This window comes from Coregonus clupeaformis, unplaced genomic scaffold (genome assembly GCF_020615455.1).
Source record: "Coregonus clupeaformis isolate EN_2021a unplaced genomic scaffold, ASM2061545v1 scaf0163, whole genome shotgun sequence".
Taxonomy (NCBI): domain Eukaryota; kingdom Metazoa; phylum Chordata; class Actinopteri; order Salmoniformes; family Salmonidae; genus Coregonus; species Coregonus clupeaformis.
This window is the reverse complement of record NW_025533618.1, coordinates 100,001-120,831: the sequence shown is the minus strand read 5'-3', so window position 1 is coordinate 120,831 and position 20,831 is coordinate 100,001. Positions and strand designations below refer to the sequence as shown.

General features: G+C 43.0%; 1 protein-coding gene across 1 annotated transcript in view; it reads right to left on the bottom strand.

The window, feature by feature from the left end:
• LOC121542744 (collagen alpha-1(XIV) chain-like) overlaps positions 1-20,831 on the bottom strand; it is a 181,356-nt gene that overhangs the window by 124,819 nt on the left and 35,706 nt on the right. The window contains exons 3-7 of the mRNA XM_045213864.1: positions 7,662-7,817; positions 5,274-5,393; positions 3,735-3,899; positions 2,828-2,989; positions 2,053-2,213 (exon numbers count right to left, since the gene is read on the bottom strand). Coding sequence (XP_045069799.1) covers positions 2,053-2,213; positions 2,828-2,989; positions 3,735-3,899; positions 5,274-5,393; positions 7,662-7,817 — 764 coding nt within the window. The remainder of the gene's footprint in view (positions 1-2,052; positions 2,214-2,827; positions 2,990-3,734; positions 3,900-5,273; positions 5,394-7,661; positions 7,818-20,831) is intronic.

Genomic DNA, 20,831 nt, shown 5'->3' with positions numbered 1-20,831 from the left:
TCTGGAGTCAATACATCCAGTAAAGTAGTCCTGAACATCTGGAGTCAATACATCCAGTAAAGTAGTCCTGTACATCTGGAGTCAATACATCCAGTAAAGTAGTCCTGTACATCTGGAGTCAATACATCCAGTAAAGTAGTCCTGAACATCTGGAGTCAATACATCCAGTAAAGTAGTCCTGTACATCTGGAGTCAATACATCCAGTAAAGTAGTCCTGTACATCTGGAGTCAATACATCCAGTAAAGTAGTCCTGTACATCTGGAGTCAATGCATCCAGTAAAGTAGTCCTGAACATCTGGAGTCAATACATCCAGTAAAGTAGTCCTGTACATATGGAGTCAATACATCCAGTAAAGTAGTCCTGTACATCTGGAGTCAATACATCCAGTAAAGTAGTCCTGTACATCTGGAGTCAATACATCCAGTAAAGTAGTCCTGAACATCTGGAGTCAATACATCCAGTAAAGTAGTCCTGTACATCTGGAGTCAACACATCCAGTAAAGTAGTCCTGTACATCTGGAGTCAATACATCCAGTAAAGTAGTCCTGAACATCTGGAGTCAATACATCCAGTAAAGTAGTCCTGTACATCTGGAGTCAATACATCCAGTAAAGTAGTCCTGTACATCTGGAGTCAATACATCCAGTAAAGTAGTCCTGTACATCTGGAGTCAATACATCCAGTAAAGTAGTCCTGTACATCTGAACTACTTTTGACAGGGCCCACAGGGCACCATTTGGGACACAGCCTAGACAGCTGGAGTCCTGGATGGATACAGGGGATGAGGGATGGAGGAAGGCAGATAGAGGCCAGGGGTGTCACGTGTGCACTCCGTTGTTTTTCTCAGTGAGTGTTTCAACTATGACTGGAGTACTGGATGAATTCAAGGGAGGGACGGAGGAGGACAGAAGACAGGGCAAGGGGAATGAATGAAATTTCACTGCAGTATCAGGTGTGCATTCAGTCAATTATTGTCTTGTGTCTCACTGAATTTACAGTGGGTGTGTTTTAACCAGGGTTGGAACCGGTTCAGGGAACAGAACAGAAAAACTGGAAAAGAAAGACATTTTTCAAAGAACAGAAACGGAACCAGGAACGAAAGAGATCCATACTGTTCCAGAACAGAACCGTTATTTTAAAAGCATGGGAACCGGTTAATAACGTTATTTAACGTTCCAGGCATTTTTGTCTAGTCCCAACAAAAGAATGCAACAAAGCGCCCATGCAAAGCCCTCACTCTGTCACTCAGAAACGTATTCCAGTGTCTGCCTGCAAGCTGAACATCTTTATCTGTGCGTGTTTAGGCTACCTGCCCCTCCCCCCTCAGACGTATAGGCTACTGTACTGACGTTACATTGACGCTTGATTCAGAAGATAGGGAGAAAGCTTTTTAATTAGCTAGTAAAGAATGGATTCACTTTTTCAATGCTAGTTAAGGATACTATAGGCCTAGTTATCACGTTTCACGTTGGATTTATTAACTACAAAACGACAAGACGTGTTTTTGATTCTGGTGCCGCTCTGCACACACAAGCTTGTTAGCTAGCTAGCTCAAAGGACGTTCAAAAGTTTCTCCATAGAAGCCGCTCCTCCTGGGTGTAATTCTGTGGACCTAATTCAGATAATGCATGTCATAACAAGATGCCCAGCGCTTCAAGCCTCCTCCTCAACCCTCTCTTGCTCCCTCCCCACCCGCAACATTTCCGTCGCATCTTGCGCAACTAGCTTGCCTGCTCTCTCCGCACTGATTGGTCAAGTCATTTAATGAGCTAAATGTAAAAAGCTGTTGATTTCACACGTTAAAAAAGGAACCAAAAGGAATGATATAAACTGGTACTGTTGTTTTTTGGTTCGAACCGGTTCAGAACTTTATTTTGCTAGTCGGAACAGTGGAACGGAACAAAAATAATTTGTGATTCTATTCAGAACAAAACGATTGGAAAATTATTTAGGTTCCCGACCCCTGGTTTCAACTGCAGCAGATGGACATTAAAAAAAACGGATACGCGACTATTGGGTGGGAGAGCAAGATGGTGTGTGAGTGTATACCTCTTCAGGCCGTCCTCCCTGGGTAGCTGGGTAATACACCACACGGTACTTCTCTACACTGCCGGGGGCGTGACTCCAGGACACCCTGAAACTCCTGGCTGTCACCTCTGATATCACTAGGTCCTGAGGAGCTCCCCGTGTCTCCTGTTCTGCAGACTCTCCTGGAGAAACAGACATTCAGATAGTCCAGGATAGCATCATATAAGGTGAAAGACTGTTCAGTATACTGTACTGTAAGGACATGTTGATGTCACTCGGAGCTACCTGTGTCTCCTTATCTGCCGTCTCTCCTGGAGATACATTATAACGGATGGTTAGAGAATTTATGGTCTGGAAGGTTTGTGCTATCTAGGGTTCTTCGGCTGTCCCCATAGGATAACTCTGTGAATAACTCTTTTTGGTTCCAGCTAGAACCCTTTTGGCTCCAGGTAGAACCCTTTTGGGTTCCATGTAGAGCTCATTCCATAGAGGGTTATACATGGAACCCAAAAGGGTATTCCTATGGGGACAGCCGAAGATCCCTTTTGGAACCTGTTTATTCAGCGTGCACTACACATGGACAGCATTATGATGATTCAAATGCATGCTGATTAAGTATGAAGTGTATTAAACAGACAGGAGTTATTTCAGCTCAGATTTCTAGCGACTACCTGAGGCCTGCTCAATATTAAAGACTGTGCACTATGTCTAAGTGCATGAGACAGTACTGTGGAGGTAGACAGTAGTGTGATGACTGACGTGTCAACAGCTTTGCTCTCTGATTTGATTTGTTCACCTTTGATCTCCTTGTCCTGATCCTCTACCCGTTCACATACTATCTTGGTAAGTCCCTCTATTATGGAGCTCATGATGCTGAAGTCTGCCACGTTGTACACATGAGTGTGGTCAGGCTCAGAAGCTATGGCCCTCAGCTCATTCTCATCAGCGTTCTTCACACCTGCACGCAGGGAGAGAGAGCACTAAAATCAAGATTAAGATTAAGATCAGGATTAAGATTTAAATTAAGATTAAGATCAAGATTAGGATTAAGATCAAGATCTATCCATTTCCTTTTGTTTCCCTTAACATAACACAAAGGGCAGAAGTATATCAAAATGTGTCACATTGTCAGCCTTTGCCTCTAAAACAACATACATGGCACACTAAATGTGTCCTACCGACAGCATCAAGTCTCGCAGTATTCAGACCCCTTGACACTTTCCACATTTTGTTGCGTTACAGCCTTATTCTAAAATTGATTAAATAAATAAAAATTCTCAGCAATCTACACACAATACCCCATAATGACAAAGCGAAAACAGGTTTTTATACATTATTGCAAATGTATATAAAAAAAATATAAAAATAAACCTTATTTACATAAGTATTCAGACCCATTGCTATGAGACTAGAAATTGAGCTCAGGTGCATCCTGTTTCCATTGATCATCCTTGAGATGTTTCTACAACTTGATTGGAGTCCGCCTGTGGTAAATTCAATTGATTGTGTCATTATGCGGTATTGTGTGTAGATTGATGAGGGGGGGAAAAAAACCAATTAATCAATTTGAGAATAAGGCTGTAACGTAACAAAATGCAGAAAAAGCCAAGGGGTCTAAATACTTTCCGAATGCACTGTAGTTCACCTAAAGACGCCATCACGTGTTCATACTACAGTAAGGACAACAAGGCCCTGCGTCCTACCGACGGCGAAGAGTTCGACGCCAGCATCCCTCAGGCTCTGGGCGGGGGGGATCACATCATCCTGGGACTTCCCGTCTGTGATCAGGATACCAACTTTGGGTACGCCGCTCCTGGAGCCCGACTCGGGCTTGAAGCTGTTCTCCAGGATATAGGTCAGGGCCAGGCCTACGGACATACACAGATACACTGAGTTTCCATGACATAGACTGACCAGGTGAATCCTGGTGAACGCTACGATCCCTTACTGATGTCACTTGTTAAATCCACTTCAAGTCAGTGTCGATGAAGGGGGAGGCGACAGGTTAAAGAAGGATTTCTAAGCATTGAGACAACTGAGACATGGATTGTGTATGTGTGCCATTCAGAGGGTGAATGGGCAAGACAAAAGATTTAAGTGCCTTTGAACAGGGTATGGTAGTAGGTTCCAGGCACACCGGTTTGAGTATGTCAAGAACTGGAACGCTGCTGGGTTTTTCACACGCAACAGTTTCCTGTGTGTATCAAGAATGGTCCACCACCCAAAGGACATCCAGCCAACTTGAACACAACTGTGGGAAGCACTGGAGTCAACATGGGCCAGCATCCCTGTGGAACGCTTCGACACCTTGTAGAGTCCATGCCCCGACGAATTGAGGCTGTTCTGAGGGCAAAAAGGGGATGCAACTCAATATTAGGAAGGTGTTCCTAATGTTTTGCACACTCAGTGTACCCAGATACACACAGATATACAAAGAGTTAAACAGTTAAGTTACACAGATACACAGATTCACAGCTACACAGCTACACAGATTCACAGCTTCACAGATACACAGATTCAAAGCTACACAGATACACAGATTCACAGATTCACAGATACACAAATACACAGATACACAAATACACAGATACACACATAGACAGATACACAGTTAAACAGATACACAGTTACACAGATACACACAGGTCACTGATGATGGCTCCACTGGTTGATACTTCGAAAAGTCACATAGCTTTTCCTCACTGACTCTTGTTACCCTTAACGAACCACTTTACATTCACGCAAAAATCTATAAACAGACTTCAGTACATCTGTGTAGATTTTGTATTAAGCATTGCTTAACATCCCCCTATAAACAGATTTCAGTACATCTGTGTATATTTTGTACTAAGCATTGCTTAACATCCCCCTATAAACAGATTTCAGTACATCTGTGTATATTTTGTACTAAGCATTGCTTAACATCCCCCTATAAACAGATTTCAGTACATCTGTGTATATTTTGTATTAAGCATTGCTTAACATCCCCCTATAAACAGATTTCAGTACATCTGTGTATATTTTGTACTAAGCATTGCTTAACATCCCCCTATAAACAGATTTCAGTACATCTGTGTATATTTTGTACTAAGCATTGCTTAACATCCCCCTATAAACAGATTTCAGTACATCTGTGTAGATTTTGTACTAAGCATTGCTTAACATCCCCCTCTGGGCTAAATGTATTGTGACCTTTCCATAGCTGTCATTAGGGATGAAGTCGGAGGGAGCTGCTGGTGTACCTGTCAGCGTGTTGCCTCCCTTGTAGGGCAGGTTCTTCACAGCATCGAGAACTGCATCTTTAGTGCTGAAGGCATTCAGATGCCACTCTATCCTGGGGTCCCCACTGTACTGGGCCAGACCTGGGAGGGAACACAGTAGAATAGACTAGAATAACATACGGTTGAAGTCGGAAGTTTACACACACTTTAGGTTGGAGTCATTAAACGTCATTTTTCAACCACTCCACAAATTTCTTGTTAACAAACTATAGTTTTGGCAAGTCGGTTAGGACATCTACTTTGTGCATGATGCAAGTTTTGTAATTTTTACAACAATTGTTTACAGACAGATTATTTCACTTATAATTCACTGTATCACAATTCCAGTGGGTCAGAAGTTTACATACACCAAGTTGACTGTGCCTTTAAACAGCTTGGAAAATTCCAGAAAATGATGTCATGGCTTTAGAAGCTTCTGATAGGCTAATTGACATCATTTGAGTCAATTGGAGGTGTACCTGTGGATGTATTTCAAGGCCTACCTTCAAACTCACTGCCTCTTTGCTTGACATCATGGGAAAATCAAAAGAAATCAGCCAAGCCCTCAGCAAAAAATGTTTAGACCTCCACAAGTCTGGTTCATCCTTGGGAGCAATTTCCAAACGACTGAAGGTACCACGTTCATCTGTACAAACAATAGTATGCAAGTATAAACACCATGGGACCACGCAGCCGTCATACCGCTCAGGAAGGAGACGCGTTCTGTCTCCTAGAGATGAACGTACTTTGGTGCAAATAAATCCCAGAACAGCAGCAAAGGACCTTGTGAAGATGCTGGAGGAAACGGGTACAAAAGTATCTATATCCACAGTAAAACGAGTCCTATATCGACATAACCTGAAAGGCCGCTCAGCAAGGAAGAAGCCACTGCTACAAAACCGCCATAAAAAAGCCAGACTACGGTTTGCAATTGCACATGGGGACAAAGATCGTACTTTTTGGAGAAATGTCCTCTGGTCTGATGAAACAAAAATAGAACTGTTTGGCCATAATGACCATCGTTATGTTTGGAGGAAGAAGGGGAAGCTTGCAAGCCTAAGAACACCATCCCAACCGTGAAGCACAGGGGTGGCAGCATCATGCTGTGGGGGTGCTTTGCTGCAGGAGGGACTGGTGCACTTCACAAAATAGATGGCATCATGAGGAAGGAAAATTATGTGAATATATTGAAGCAACATCTCAAGACATCAGTCAGGAAGTTAAAGCATGGTTGCAAATGGGTCTTCCAAATGGATAATGACCCCAAGCATACTTCCAATGTTGTGGCAAAATGGCTTAAGGACAACAAAGTCAAGGTATTGGAGTGGCCAGGAAAAAGCCCTGACCTCAATCCTATCGAAAATGTGTGGGCAGAAATGAAAAGGCGTGTGTGAGCAAGGAGGACTACAAACCTGATTCAGTTACACCAGCTCTGTCAGGAGGAATGGGCCAAAATTCCCCCAACTTATTGTGGGAAGCTTGTGGAAGGCTACCCGAAACGTTTGACCCAAGTTAAACAATTTAAAGGCAATGCTACCAAATACTAATTGAGTGTATGTAAACTTCTGACCCACTGGGAATGTGATGAAAGAAATAAAAGCTGAAATAAATCATTCTCTCTACTATTATACTGACATTTCACATTCTTAAAATAAAGTGGTGATCCTAACTGACCTAAGACAGGGAATTTTTACTAGGATTAAATGTCAGGAATTGTGAAAAACTGAGTTTAAATGTATTTGGCTAAGGTGTATGTAAACTTCCAACTTCAACTGTATGTTTAATTTTAGGATAAGGCTTACATGAGGGAATATACTTCACACCTGCATTTGACCAGGCTATTGAACCCTGTGACAGTGCAGTACAGTAAGGTTAATAACAGACAGTGATGCTACTGCTTACCTATCCTGGTTAATAACAGACAGTGATGCTACTGCTTACCTATCCTGGTTAATAACAGACAGTGATGCTACTGCTTACCTATCCTGGTTAATAACAGACAGTGATGCTACTGCTTACCTATCCTGGTTAATAACAGACAGTGATGCTACTGCTTACCTACCCTGGTTAATAACAGACAGTGATGCTACTGCTTACCTATCCTGGTTAATAACAGACAGTGATGCTACTGCTTACCTATCCTGGTTAATAACATACAGTGATGCTACTGCTTACCTATCCTGGTTAATAACATACAGTGATGCTACTGCTTACCTATCCTGGTTAATAACAGACATTGATGCTACTGCTTACCTATCCTGGTTAATAACATACAGTGATGCTACTGCTTACCTATCCTGGTTAATAACAGACAGTGATGCTACTGCTTACCTATCCTGGTTAATAACAGACAGTGATGCTACTGCTTACCTATCCTGGTCTGGTCGATCCCGACGCTGAAAGCGTTGACCAGGTTCTCCAGGAACATGCGGACCAAGCGGAAGTTGATCCTGCCGATGCTCCAGGATCCATCCACCAGGATCACTATGTCAGCTATGGCCTGAGTCGTGCAGACAAAAGGATCCACTGGAAAGAGGGTAAGACAGGAGAACATGGATCACTATGTCAGCTATGGCCTGAGTCGTACAGACAAAAGGATCCACTGGAAAGAGGGTAAGACAGGAGAACATGGATCACTATGTCAGCTATGGCCTGAGTCGTGCAGACAAAAGGATCCACTGGAAAGAGGGTAAGACAGGAGAACATGGATCACTATGTCAGCTATGGCCTGAGTCGTGCAGACAAAAGGATCCACTGGAAAGAGGGTAAGACAGGAGAACATGGATCACTATGTCAGCTATGGCCTGAGCCGTGCAGACAAAAGGATCCACTGGAAAGAGGGTAAGACAGGAGAACATGGATCACTATGTCAGCTATGGCCTGAGCCGTACAGACAAACGGCTCCACTGCAGGACAACGAGACAGCAGGAGAACATTACATCAGAATACACTATGTCAACAATGTAGATAAGTACAGGAAACAGTCCATCAGAGTCCATGAATGACAACGCGAATATCATGACACTTTTGGTGTGCAGATTTGGTCCAAGACAACAAAATAAATGCAAAATGTACTTCAAAATATGGGCAAGAAACAACCATTTCCAGATGATATTTTTCAAGGTGAGCCTTTATTAAACGTTACACACTACAGAACAGTGAGACAGAAATCACATCACACAGCAGATACATAGTGTAAAAGACAGAGACAGTAACCAGTCTGTTTGTAACACTAATGCTGTTGCTGTATCATCCCAGATAAGTGGTGTTTCTTAACATCACTTCTCTCTGAGAACCAAGAACCAGAAAACTTTGTAGAAGAGCCTCTACCACGGTGGGATGCTGTCCAGACCAGACAGATCTCAGCTTAGAGTGTGTGGGAAAATGACCTCTCTAGAAGCCAGCTCTGGGAGAGATAAGAGCTTTAGTTATTAAACACAAACATACACACACATGCAGGCACGCACAAAGCACACACACAAACACTCCAACACACACTCCAACACACACACAATCCAATACACACTCCAAACACACACACACACACACACTCCAACACACACTCCAACACACACACAATCCAATACACACTCCAAACACACACACACTCCAACACACACACACGCATCCACAAACGATCAAACACACACACACACACACTCCAACACACTGGGTTAATGGAAGGATTCCGCAGCAGTCAGTAAATCAGGTTTAGGGAGGACTACAACTGCAGTCTAGAGGACTACTCCATCGCCTCCCTCAAGTCATTCCTTTATTTGACATAATTTAAGATCTGTTGTCTTTTGTCATGGAAGGCATTTGTACTTCCACTAGATATTGCTTCTTCAAGTAGCTGTGGAACAACCTTCCTCTCGATACTGCCAGACAACCTTGTGAGTTATGCATTGGGCAGGGGAGGAATGGCAGGCAGATGTAATGCATTGGGCTGGGGAGGAATGGCAGGCAGATGTTATGCATTGGGCTGGGGAGGAATGGCAGGCAGATGTAATGCATTGGGCTGGGGAGGAATGGCAGGCAGAAGTAATGCATTGGGCTGGGGAGGAATGGCAGGCAGATGTAATGCATTGGGCTGGGGAGGAATGGCAGGCAGATGTAATGCATTGGGCTGGGGAGGAATGGCAGGCAGATGTTATGCATTGGGCTGGGGAGGAATGGCAGGCAGATGTAATGCATTGGGCTGAGGAGGAATGGCAGGCAGATGTTATGCATTGGGCTGGGGAGGAATGGCAGGCAGATGTAATGCATTGGGCTGGGGAGGAATGGCAGGCAGATGTTATGCATTGGGCTGGGGAGGAATGGCAGGCAGATGTAATGCATTGGGCTGAGGAGGAATGGCAGGCAGATGTTATGCATTGGGCTGAGGAGGAATGGCAGGCAGATGTTATGCATTGGGCTGGGGAGGAGAAGCAAAGCCAGGCTAAAAGCATCAGTCGTCTCATTTGTCCAGTGAACGGTTGTTGCTTGACGACATTAACTGAATTCTTCCGCTGCTCCATCATTCGCTACATACTTCAGTCTGAGACTGACAACATTGAGGTTGTTTGTGGTGACGTCAAAATGAGGGGTGTTGTACAAAACAAAGTCATCAGCAATTGGATAATCTCTAACCAATCAGAGTATCAAAGCCAATGAGGAGCTTTACCCATGTGCGTTCTAGCTCTGGACCAACCCATCAGTTTCTGGGACCAATCACACGGTCTAGAATGGATTTCCATTCTAGAAATCGTCTGGGATGTACTCAGAGCCAGACTCATTGTGAAGAATAAACAAACGTCCGAGGGTGTGGCGTAGCGTTTGGCCTGAGCAAGGAGTTTGGGTAGCCAGGCAACGTGAACGGACCATTAAACATCAAAGGAAACAAGTCAACCACATGCTTTCTAATGCAACAGAGAGAAAATAGTCCAATCCTATGAGGACATGGTGAAAAAGGATGTTAACTAAATCACGTTCCATTTAAACTACCTTCACCATGAGCAGAATAGGCTAAGAGGAGCCCTCTGAACAGTCTTTCAATAACAGTAGGTAAGGTGACAGAAAAGGTCTGTGTCATCAGATCAAATGTTTCCCCAATCTTCACGTCCCTATCTATCTATCTATCTATCTATCTATCTATCTATCTATCTATCTATCTATCTATCTATCTATCTATCTATCTATCTATATCTATCTATCTATCTATCTATCTATCTATCTATCTATCTATTATCATCTATCTATCTATATCTATCTATCTATCTTTTTATCTATCTTCTATCTATCTATCTATCTATCTATCTATCTATCTATCTATCTATCTATCTATATCTATCTATCTATCTATCTATCTATCTTCTATCATCTCTCTTTATCTATCTATCTATATCTATCTATCTATCTATCTATCTATCTATCTATCTATCTATCTATCTATCTATCTATCTCTGTCTGTAAATACGTAACACATACTCTACAGAACCAAATTCTGGCCACAATAATTAGCCTTCAATAATTAACTTGCTCAGAACAGACATTAACATCCTGGTTGATTAACTAGACTATTAGACACACACATCACATATGTTATGACAGGGGGAGTCAGAGGGAGTCAAGACCTCTATTAGACAGACCCATCACAATGTTATTACAGGGGGAGTCAGAGGGAGTCAGAAGGAGTCAAGACCTCTATTAGACAGACCCATCACAATGTTATTACAGGGGGAGTCAGAGGGAGTCAGAAGGAGTCAAGACCTCTATTAGACAGACCCATCACAATGTTATTACAGGGGGAGTCAGAGACAGTCAGAGGGAGTCAAGACCTCTATTAGACAGACCCATCACAATGTTATTACAGGGGGAGTCAGAGACAGTCAGAGGGAGTCAAGACCTCTATTAGACAGACCCATCACAATGTTATTACAGGGGGAGTCAGAGACAGTCAGAGGGAGTCAAGACCTCTATTAGACAGACCCATCACAATGTTATTACAGGGGGAGTCAGAGAGAGTCAAGACCTCTATTAGACAGACCCATCACAATGTTATTACAGGGGGAGTCAGAGACAGTCAGAGGGAGTCAAGACCTCTATTAGACAGACCCATCACAATGTTATGACAGGGGGAGTCAGAGACAGTCAGAGGGAGTCAAGACCTCTATTAGACAGACCCATCACAATGTTATTACAGGGGGAGTCAGAGGGAGTCAAGACCTCTATTAGACAGACCCATCACAATGTTATTACAGGGGGAGTCAGAGACAGTCAGAGGGAGTCAAGACCTCTATTAGACAGACCCATCACAATGCTATTACAGGGGGAGCCAGGGCCTCCATTGTGCTATGACAGGGGAGTTAAGGGGAGTCAGAGAGAGTCATGTCAGGTTGTGCTATGACAGGGGAGTTAAGGGGAGTCAGGTAGAGTCATGTCAGGTTGTGCTATGACAGGGGAGTTAAGATGAGTCAGAGAGAGTCATGTCAGGTTGTGCTATGACAGGGGAGTTAAGGGGAGTCAGGAGAGTCATGTCAGGTTGTGCTATGACAGGGGAGTTAAGGGGAGTCAGAGAGAGTCATGTCAGGTTGTGCTATGACAGGGGAGTTAAGGGGAGTCAGAGAGAGTCATGTCAGGTTGTGCTATGACAGGGGAGTTAAGGGGAGTCAGAGAGAGTCATGTCAGGTTGTGCTATGACAGTTGAGTTAAGAGGAGTCAGAGAGAGTCATGTCAGGTTGTGCTATGACAGGGGAGTTAAGAGGAGTCAGAGAGAGTCATGTCAGGTTGTAAGGGCCTGAGTCATCAGTAATAAACTCTGCTCTGCCTCTACATTGAGTCATGCTCTGCCCTGAGCCCTGAGATTAGCATTTAGACAGCCCTGGTCCTCTCTATAGCTTTCTCTATGTTCCTCCCCACAGTACTCTCTATGTTCCTCCTCCTCACAGTCCTCTCTATGTTCCTCCTCACAGTCCTCTCTATGTTCCTCCCCTCCACAGCCCTCTCTATGTTCCTCCCCAAAGTCCTCTCTATGTTCCTCCTCCCCACAGTCATCTCTATGTTCCTCCTCCCCACAGTCCTCTCTATGTTCCTCCCCTCCACAGTCCTATCTATGTTCCTCCCCACAGTCCTCTCTATGTTCCTCCCCACAGTCCTCTCTATGTTCCTCCTCCCCACAGTCCTCTCTATGTTCCTCCCCTCCACAGTCCTATCTATGTTCCTCCCCACAGTCCTCTCTATGTGCCTCCCACAGTCCTCTCTATGTTACTCCCCTCCACAGTCCTATCTATGTTCCTCCCCACAGTCCTCTCTAATAACATAATATAAATAATATGCCATTTAGCAGACGCTTTTATCCAAAGCGACTTACAGTCATGCGTGCATACATTTTTGTGTATGGGTGGTCCCGGGGATCGAACCCACTACCTTGGCGTTACAAGCGCCGTGCTCTACCAGCTGAGCTACAGAGGACCACTCTATGTGCCTCCCCTCAGTCCTCTCTATGTTCCTCCCCTCCAAAGCCCTCTCTATGTTTCTCCTCCCCACAGTCCTCTTTATGTTCCTCCTCCCCATAGTCCTATCTATGTTCCTCCCCACAGTCCTCTCTATGTTCCTCCCCACAGTCCTCTCTATGTTCCTCCCAGCAGTCCTCTCTATGTTCCTCCTCCCCACAGTCCTCTCTATGTTCCTCCTCCCCACAGTCCTCTCTATGTTCCTCCCCTCCACAGTCCTATCTATGTTCCTCCCCACAGTCCTCTCTATGTTCCTCCCCACAGTCCTCTCTATGCTTCTCCTCCCCACAGTCCTCTCTATGTTCCTCCCCTCCACAGTCCTCTCTATGTTCCTCCCCACAGTCCTCTCTATGTTTCTCCTCCCCACAGTCCTCTCTATGTTCCTCCCCTCCACAGTTCTATCTATGTTCCTCCCCTCCACAGCCCTCTCTATGTTTCTCCTCCCCACAGTCCTCTCTATGTTCCTCCCCTCCACAGTCCTCTCTATGTTCCTCCTCCCCACAGTCCTCTCTATGTTCCTCCCCACAGTCCTCTCTATGTTCCTCCCCACAGCCCTCTCTATGTTCCTCCTCCCTATAGTCCTCTCTATGTTCCTCCTCCCCATAGTCCTCTCTATGTTCCTCCCCACAGCCCTCTCTATGTTCCTCCTCCCCACAGTCCTCTCTATGTTCCTCCTCCCCATAGTCCTATCTATGTTCCTCCCCCAGTCCTCTCTATGTTCCTCCTCCCCACAGTCCTCTCTATGTTCCCTCTCTGACACTGGGAATGAAGCGAAACTCTCCAGAAATGTTGATGTATTGTATTTTAATGTAGTGTAATATATTGTATCGTATTGTAATGTATTGTATTGTATTGTATTGTAATGTAATGTACTGTAATGTATTGTATTGTATTGTATTGTAATGTATTTTAATGTATTGTATTGTAATGTAATGTATTGTATTGTATTGTATTGTAATGTATTGTATTGTATTGTAATGTAATGTATTGTATTGTAATTTATTATATTGCAATGTATTGCATTGTATTGTAATGTCTTGTAATGAAATGCATTGTCATGTATTGTAATGTATTGTATTGTATTGTAATGTATTGTAATGTATTGTATTGTAATGTATTGTAATGTATTGTATTGTATTGTATTGTATTGTATTGTAATGTATTGAACTGTATTATAATGTATTGTAATGTATTGTAATGTAGTGTAATGTACTGTATTTTAAGGTATTGTATTGTAATGTATTGTAATGTAGTGTAATTTATTGTATTATAATGTATTGTAATGTATTATATTGTACTGAAATGTATTGTAATGTATTGTATTGTAATGTATTGTCTTGTAATGTATTGTATTGTCATGTATTGTCATGTATTGTAATGTAATGTTCTGTATTGTCTTGTAATGTATTGTATTGTCATGTATTGTCATGTATTGTAATGTAATGTTCTGTAATGTATTGTTATGTATTGTAATGTATTGTATTGTAATGTAGTGTATTGTAATGTATTGTAATGTATTGTAATGTAATGTATTGTATTGTAATGTGTTGTATTGTAATGTATAGTAATGTAGTGTAATGTATTGCAATGTATTGTAATGTATTGTCATGTATTGTAATGTGATGTACTGTAATGTATTGTAATGTATTGTAATGTATTGTATTGTAATGTAATGTTATGTAATGTATTGTTATGTATTGTAATGTAGTGTATTGTAATGTATTGTAATGTATTGTAATGTATTGTAATGTAATGTATTGTATTGTAATGTGTTGTATTGTAATGTATAGTAATGTAGTGTAATGTATTGCAATGTATTGTAATGTATTGTCATGTATTGTAATGTGATGTACTGTAATGTATTGTAATGTATTGTAATGTATTGTATTGTAATGTAGTGTATTGTAATGTATTGTAATGTATTGTATTGTATTGTAATGTATTGTATTGTAATGTATTGTAATGTATTGTATTGTAATGTAATGTATTGTATTGTAATTTTATGTAATGTATTATAATGTAATGTATTGTAATGTAATGTAATGTGTTGTAATGTATTGTATTGTAATGTTATGTAATGTATTGTAATTTAATGTAATGTAATGTAATGTAATGTAATGTAATGTAGTGTATTGTAATGTATTATAATGTATTGTATTGTATTGTAATGTATTGTATTGTAATGTAGTATATTGTAATGTATTGTAATGTATTGTATTGTAATGTTATGTAATGTATTATAATGTAATGTATTGTAATGTAATGTGTTGTAATGTATTGTAATGTTATGTAATGTATTGTAATGTAAAGTAATGTATTGTAATGTAATGTAATGTATTGTATTGTAATGTTATGTATTGTATTGTAATGTTATGTAATGTTATGTAATGTAATGTATTGTATTGTATTGTAATGTAATGTAATGTATTGTAATGTTATGTAATGTATTGTAATGTTATGTATTGTATTGTAATGTAATGTAATGTTATGTATTGTATTGTAATGTAATGTATTGTATTGTATTGTATTGGTGAAGTGCAGACAGTGGTAGTGGTGCTGTATTACCTCCCAGCAGTGAAGTGATAGAAGTGATAGATGTTCTGTGAAATTCAAACACCTTCCAAACATCAAACAATCAACACTGGAGGAATTGTAAAATAAGTACATTAAAATAATGGAGTTTTGTCATTTGTAAGAGGAATTAATTATCTAAAGATGAATATCTTGATGTTCATCCTTTGAGGATTACCTTGCTGGCTCGGGTTTGTTTAAATTTGCCTTTGATTTTCTGAACAATCAATTTAGAGGAGAGGCGAGGAGAGGGGAGGGGAGGAGAGGGGAGGGGAGGAGAGGGGAGGAGAGGGGAGGGGAGGAGAGGGGAGGAGAGGGGAGGAGGGGGGAGGAGAGGGGAGGGGAGGAGGGGGGAGGAGGGTTGTTATGGGAGCTTCTTCTTTTATTTACTTCAGCAGAACAAACACCACCACCCACTGTGTTGAGAGTTGTCTGTCGTCTCTGCCTCCCTCCCCTCTCCATTCATTCATTCATCCCTCCCTCCCTCCCTCCCTCCCTCCCTCCCTCCCTCCCTCCCTCCCTCCACCTCTTCCTACAGTCACCACAACAAAGGAACCCCCCAGGTTAAAGTAAAACACTCTAGAGGACATTGAGTAGTGAGTAAAGACCTGTAGGGGACAAACTAAACTAAACACGTGGTTGTCACGAGTCACGAGTCACGAGTCACAAGTCACGAGTCACGAGTCACGAGTCACGAGTCACCATCCCCATGACACAGCAGAATCCCAATTTCAAAGCTGAGGGATGGGAGACTCCTAAATGTCCTAATTTCAGGGATCCTGGATAAAAGCCACTTAAGTTTAGTCAGAAGTTTACCCTTGGTTTTCTGCCCCCGGATGGCTGGCCGGCTCTCAATTGAAAGCCTCAGTGTGTTTGGACCCTGTTTGAGCAGTACATGAAAGAGTAGAACAGCTGATGGCTTCCGTTTAACACTGCTCCTATTAGCCTGGCCCAGCCCACACATCAAACACAGCAGACTGGGCCAGGCAGGGCCGGAACGACAGACTGGAGTCCTCAGCATGGCCCAGCCCACACATCAAACACAGCAGACTGGGCCAGGCAGGGCCGGAACGACAGACTGGAGTCCTCAATGGGACACATTCCATCTGGTCGGGGAAACAGCGGATTAGTGGCCAAGACAGCTGCTGAGAGACGTCAAGGTGAATGTTTAGTCAAAGGCTGTGGCTCTGTGGCTGACCTACTGGCAAGAGGAGAGCTTACTAACTACAGGCCCCCGTTACTAACTACAGGCCCCCGTTACTAACTACAGGCTCCCGTTACTAACTACAGGCCCCCGTTACTAACTACAGGCCCCCGTTACTAACTAAAGGCCCCCGTTACTAACTACAGGCCCCCGTTACTAACTACAGGCCCCCGTTACTAACTACAGGCCCCCGTTACTAACTACAGGCCCCCGTTACTAACTACAGGCCCCCGTTACTAACTACAGGCCCCGTTACTAACTACAGGCCCCCGTTACTAACTACAGGCCCCCGTTACTAACTACAGGTCCCCGTTACTAACTACAGGCCCGCGTTACTAACTACAGGCCCCCGTTACTAACTACAGGCCTCAGTTACTAACTACAGGCTCGCGTTACTAACTACAGGCCCCGTTACAACTACAGGCCCCGTTACTAACTACAGGCCCCCGTTACTAACTACAGGCCCCCGTTACTAACTACAGGCCCCCGTTACTAACTACAGGCCCCCGTTACTAACTACAGGTCCCCGTTACTAACTACAGGCCCGCGTTACTAACTACAGGCCCCCGTTACTAACTACAGGCCTCAGTTACTAACTACAGGCTCGCGTTACTAACTACAGGCCCCCGTTACTAACTACAGGCCCCCGTTACTAACTACAGGCCCCCGTTACTAACTACAGGGCCCCGTTACTAACTACAGGCCCCCGTTACTAACTACAGGGCCCCGTTACTAACTACAGGCCCCGTTACTAACTACAGGCCCCCGTTACTAACTACAGGCCCCCGTTGGGCCCCTTATTACAGTGATAATAACAGCCTATAAAGTCATTATCAAGCCATTACAGAACATTCGTGAACCCTTCATAAAAGGTTATTTGATGTCAAGTGTAACCAAATCAGAGTGGTGGGGCTGAGCTAGTCATTAGAGTGGTGGGGCTGAGCTAGTCATTAGAGTGGTGGGGCTGAGCTAGTCATTAGAGTGGTGGGGCTGAGCTAGTCATTATAGTGGTGGGGCTGAGCTAGTCATTAGAGTGGTGGGGCTGAGCTAGTCATTAGAGTGGTGGGGCTGAGCTAGTCATTAGAGTGGTGGGGCTGAGCTAGTCATTAGAGTGGTGGGGCTGAGCTAGTCATTATAGTGGTGGGGCTGAGCTAGTCATTAGAGTGGTGGGGCTGAGCTAGTCATTATAGTGGTGGGGCTGAGCTAGTCATTAGAGTGGTGGGGCTGAGCTAGTCATTAGAGTGGTGGGGCTGAGCTAGTCATTAGAGTGGTGGGGCTGAGCTAGTCATTAGAGTGGTGGGGGCTGAGCTAGTCATTAGAGTGGTGGGGCTGAGCTAGTCATTAGAGTGGTGGGGCTGAGCTAGTCATTAGAGTGGTGGGGCTGAGCTAGTCATTAGAGTGGTGGGGCTGAGCTAGTCATTAGAGTGGTGGGGCTGAGCTAGTCATTAGAGTGGTGAGGGCTGAGCTAGTCATTATAGTGGTGGGGCTGAGCTAGTCATTAGAGTGGTGGGGCTGAGCTAGTCATTAGAGTGGTGGGGCTGAGCTAGTCATTAGAGTGGTGGGGCTGAGCTAGTCATTAGAGTGGTGGGGCTGAGCTAGTCATTAGAGTGGTGGGGCTGAGCTAGTCATTAGAGTGGTGGGGCTGAGCTAGTCATTAGAGTGGTGGGGCTGAGCTAGTCATTAGAGTGGTGGGGCTGAGCTAGTCATTAGAGTGGTGGGGCTGAGCTAGTCATTAGAGTGGTGGGGCTGAGCTAGTCATTAGAGTGGTGGGGCTGAGCTAGTCATTAGAGTGGTGGGGCTGAGCTAGTCATTAGAGTGGTGGGGCTGAGCTAGTCATTAGAGTGGTGGGGCTGAGGCACATAAGCTCCACCATAAAAACTATATAAGAATATAAAGACAACTGATGTAATATGTTTGCTGCCACATTGGAGTGGAATATGAGATCATGCTACAGGCGTGTGGGCTTCTTGTGGAATCCATATCATGGTTTCACTGAACTATGTCATAACACAACTCTCCACATCACCACAATAAGACAATAACACAACTCTCCACATCACCACAATAAGACAATAACACAACTCTCCACATCACCACAATAAGACAATAACACAACTCTCCACATCACCACAATAAGACAATAACACAACTCTCCACACCAACACAATAAGACAATAACACAACTCTCCACACCACCGCAATAAGACAATAACACAACTCTCCACATCACCACAATAAGACAATAACACAACTCTCCACACCACCACAATAAGACAATAACACAACTCTCCACACCACCACAATAAGACAATAACACAACTCTCCACACCACCGCAATAAGACAATAACACAACTCTCCACACCACCACAATAAGACAATAACACAACTCTCCACATCACCACAATAAGACAATAACACAACTCTCCACACCAACACTATAAGACAATAACACAACTCTCCACACCAACACAATAAGACAATAACACAACTCTCCACATCACCACAATAAGACAATAACACAACTCTCCACACCAACACAATAAGACAATAACACAACTCTCCACACCACCACAATAAGACAATAACACAACTCTCCACACCAACACAATAAGACAATAACACAACTCTCCACATCACCACAATAAGACAATAACACAACTCTCCACACCAACACAATAAGACAATAACACAACTCTCCACACCAACACAATAAGACAATAACACAACTCTCCACACAAACACAATAAGACAATAACACAACTCTCCACATCACCACAATAAGACAATAACACAACTCTCCACACCAACACAATAAGACAATAACACAACTCTCCACACCACCGCAATAAGACAATAACACAACTCTCCACACCAACACAATAAGACAATAACACAACTCTCCACACCAACACAATAAGACAATAACACAACTCTCCACATCACCGCAATAAGACAATAACACAACTCTCCACACCACCACAATAAGACAATAACACAACTCTCCACACCAACACAATAAGACAATAACACAACTCTCCACACCAACACAATAAGACATTAACACAACTCTCCACACCAACACAATAAGACAATAACACAACTCTCCACACCACCGCAATAAGACAATAACACAACTCTCCACACCAACACAATAAGACAATAACACAACTCTCCACACCAACACAATAAGACAATAACACAACTCTCCACACCACCACAATAAGACAATAACACAACTCTCCACACCAACACAATAAGACAATAACACAACTCTCCACACCAACACAATAAGACAATAACACAACTGTCCACACCACCGCAATAAGACAATAACACAACTCTCCACACCAACACAATAAGACAATAACACAACTATCCACACCAACACAATAAGACAATAACACAACTCTCCACACCAACACAATAAGACAATAACACAACTCTCCACACCAACACAATAAGACAATAACACAACTCTCCACACCACCAAAATAAGACAATAACACAACTCTCCACATCACCACAATAAGACAATAACACAACTCTCCACACCACCACAATAAGACAATAACACAACTCTCCACACCAACACAATAAGACAATAACACAACTCTCCACATCACCACAATAAGACAATAACACAACTCTCCAAACCAACACAATAAGACAATAACACAACTCTCCACACCAACACAATAAGACAATAACACAACTCTCCACACCACCGCAATAAGACAATAACACAACTCTCCACACCAACACAATAAGACAATAACACAACTCTCCACACCAACACAATAAGACAATAACACAACTCTCCACATCACCGCAATAAGACAATAACACAACTCTCCACACCACCACAATAAGACAATAACACAACTCTCCACACCAACACAATAAGACAATAACACAACTCTCCACACCAACACAATAAGACATTAACACAACTCTCCACACCAACACAATAAGACAATAACACAACTCTCCACACCACCGCAATAAGACAATAACACAACTCTCCACACCAACACAATAAGACAATAACACAACTCTCCACACCAACACAATAAGACAATAACACAACTCTCCACACCACCACAATAAGACAATAACACAACTCTCCACACCAACACAATAAGACAATAACACAACTCTCCACACCAACACAATAAGACAATAACACAACTGTCCACACCACCGCAATAAGACAATAACACAACTCTCCACACCAACACAATAAGACAATAACACAACTCTCCACACCAACACAA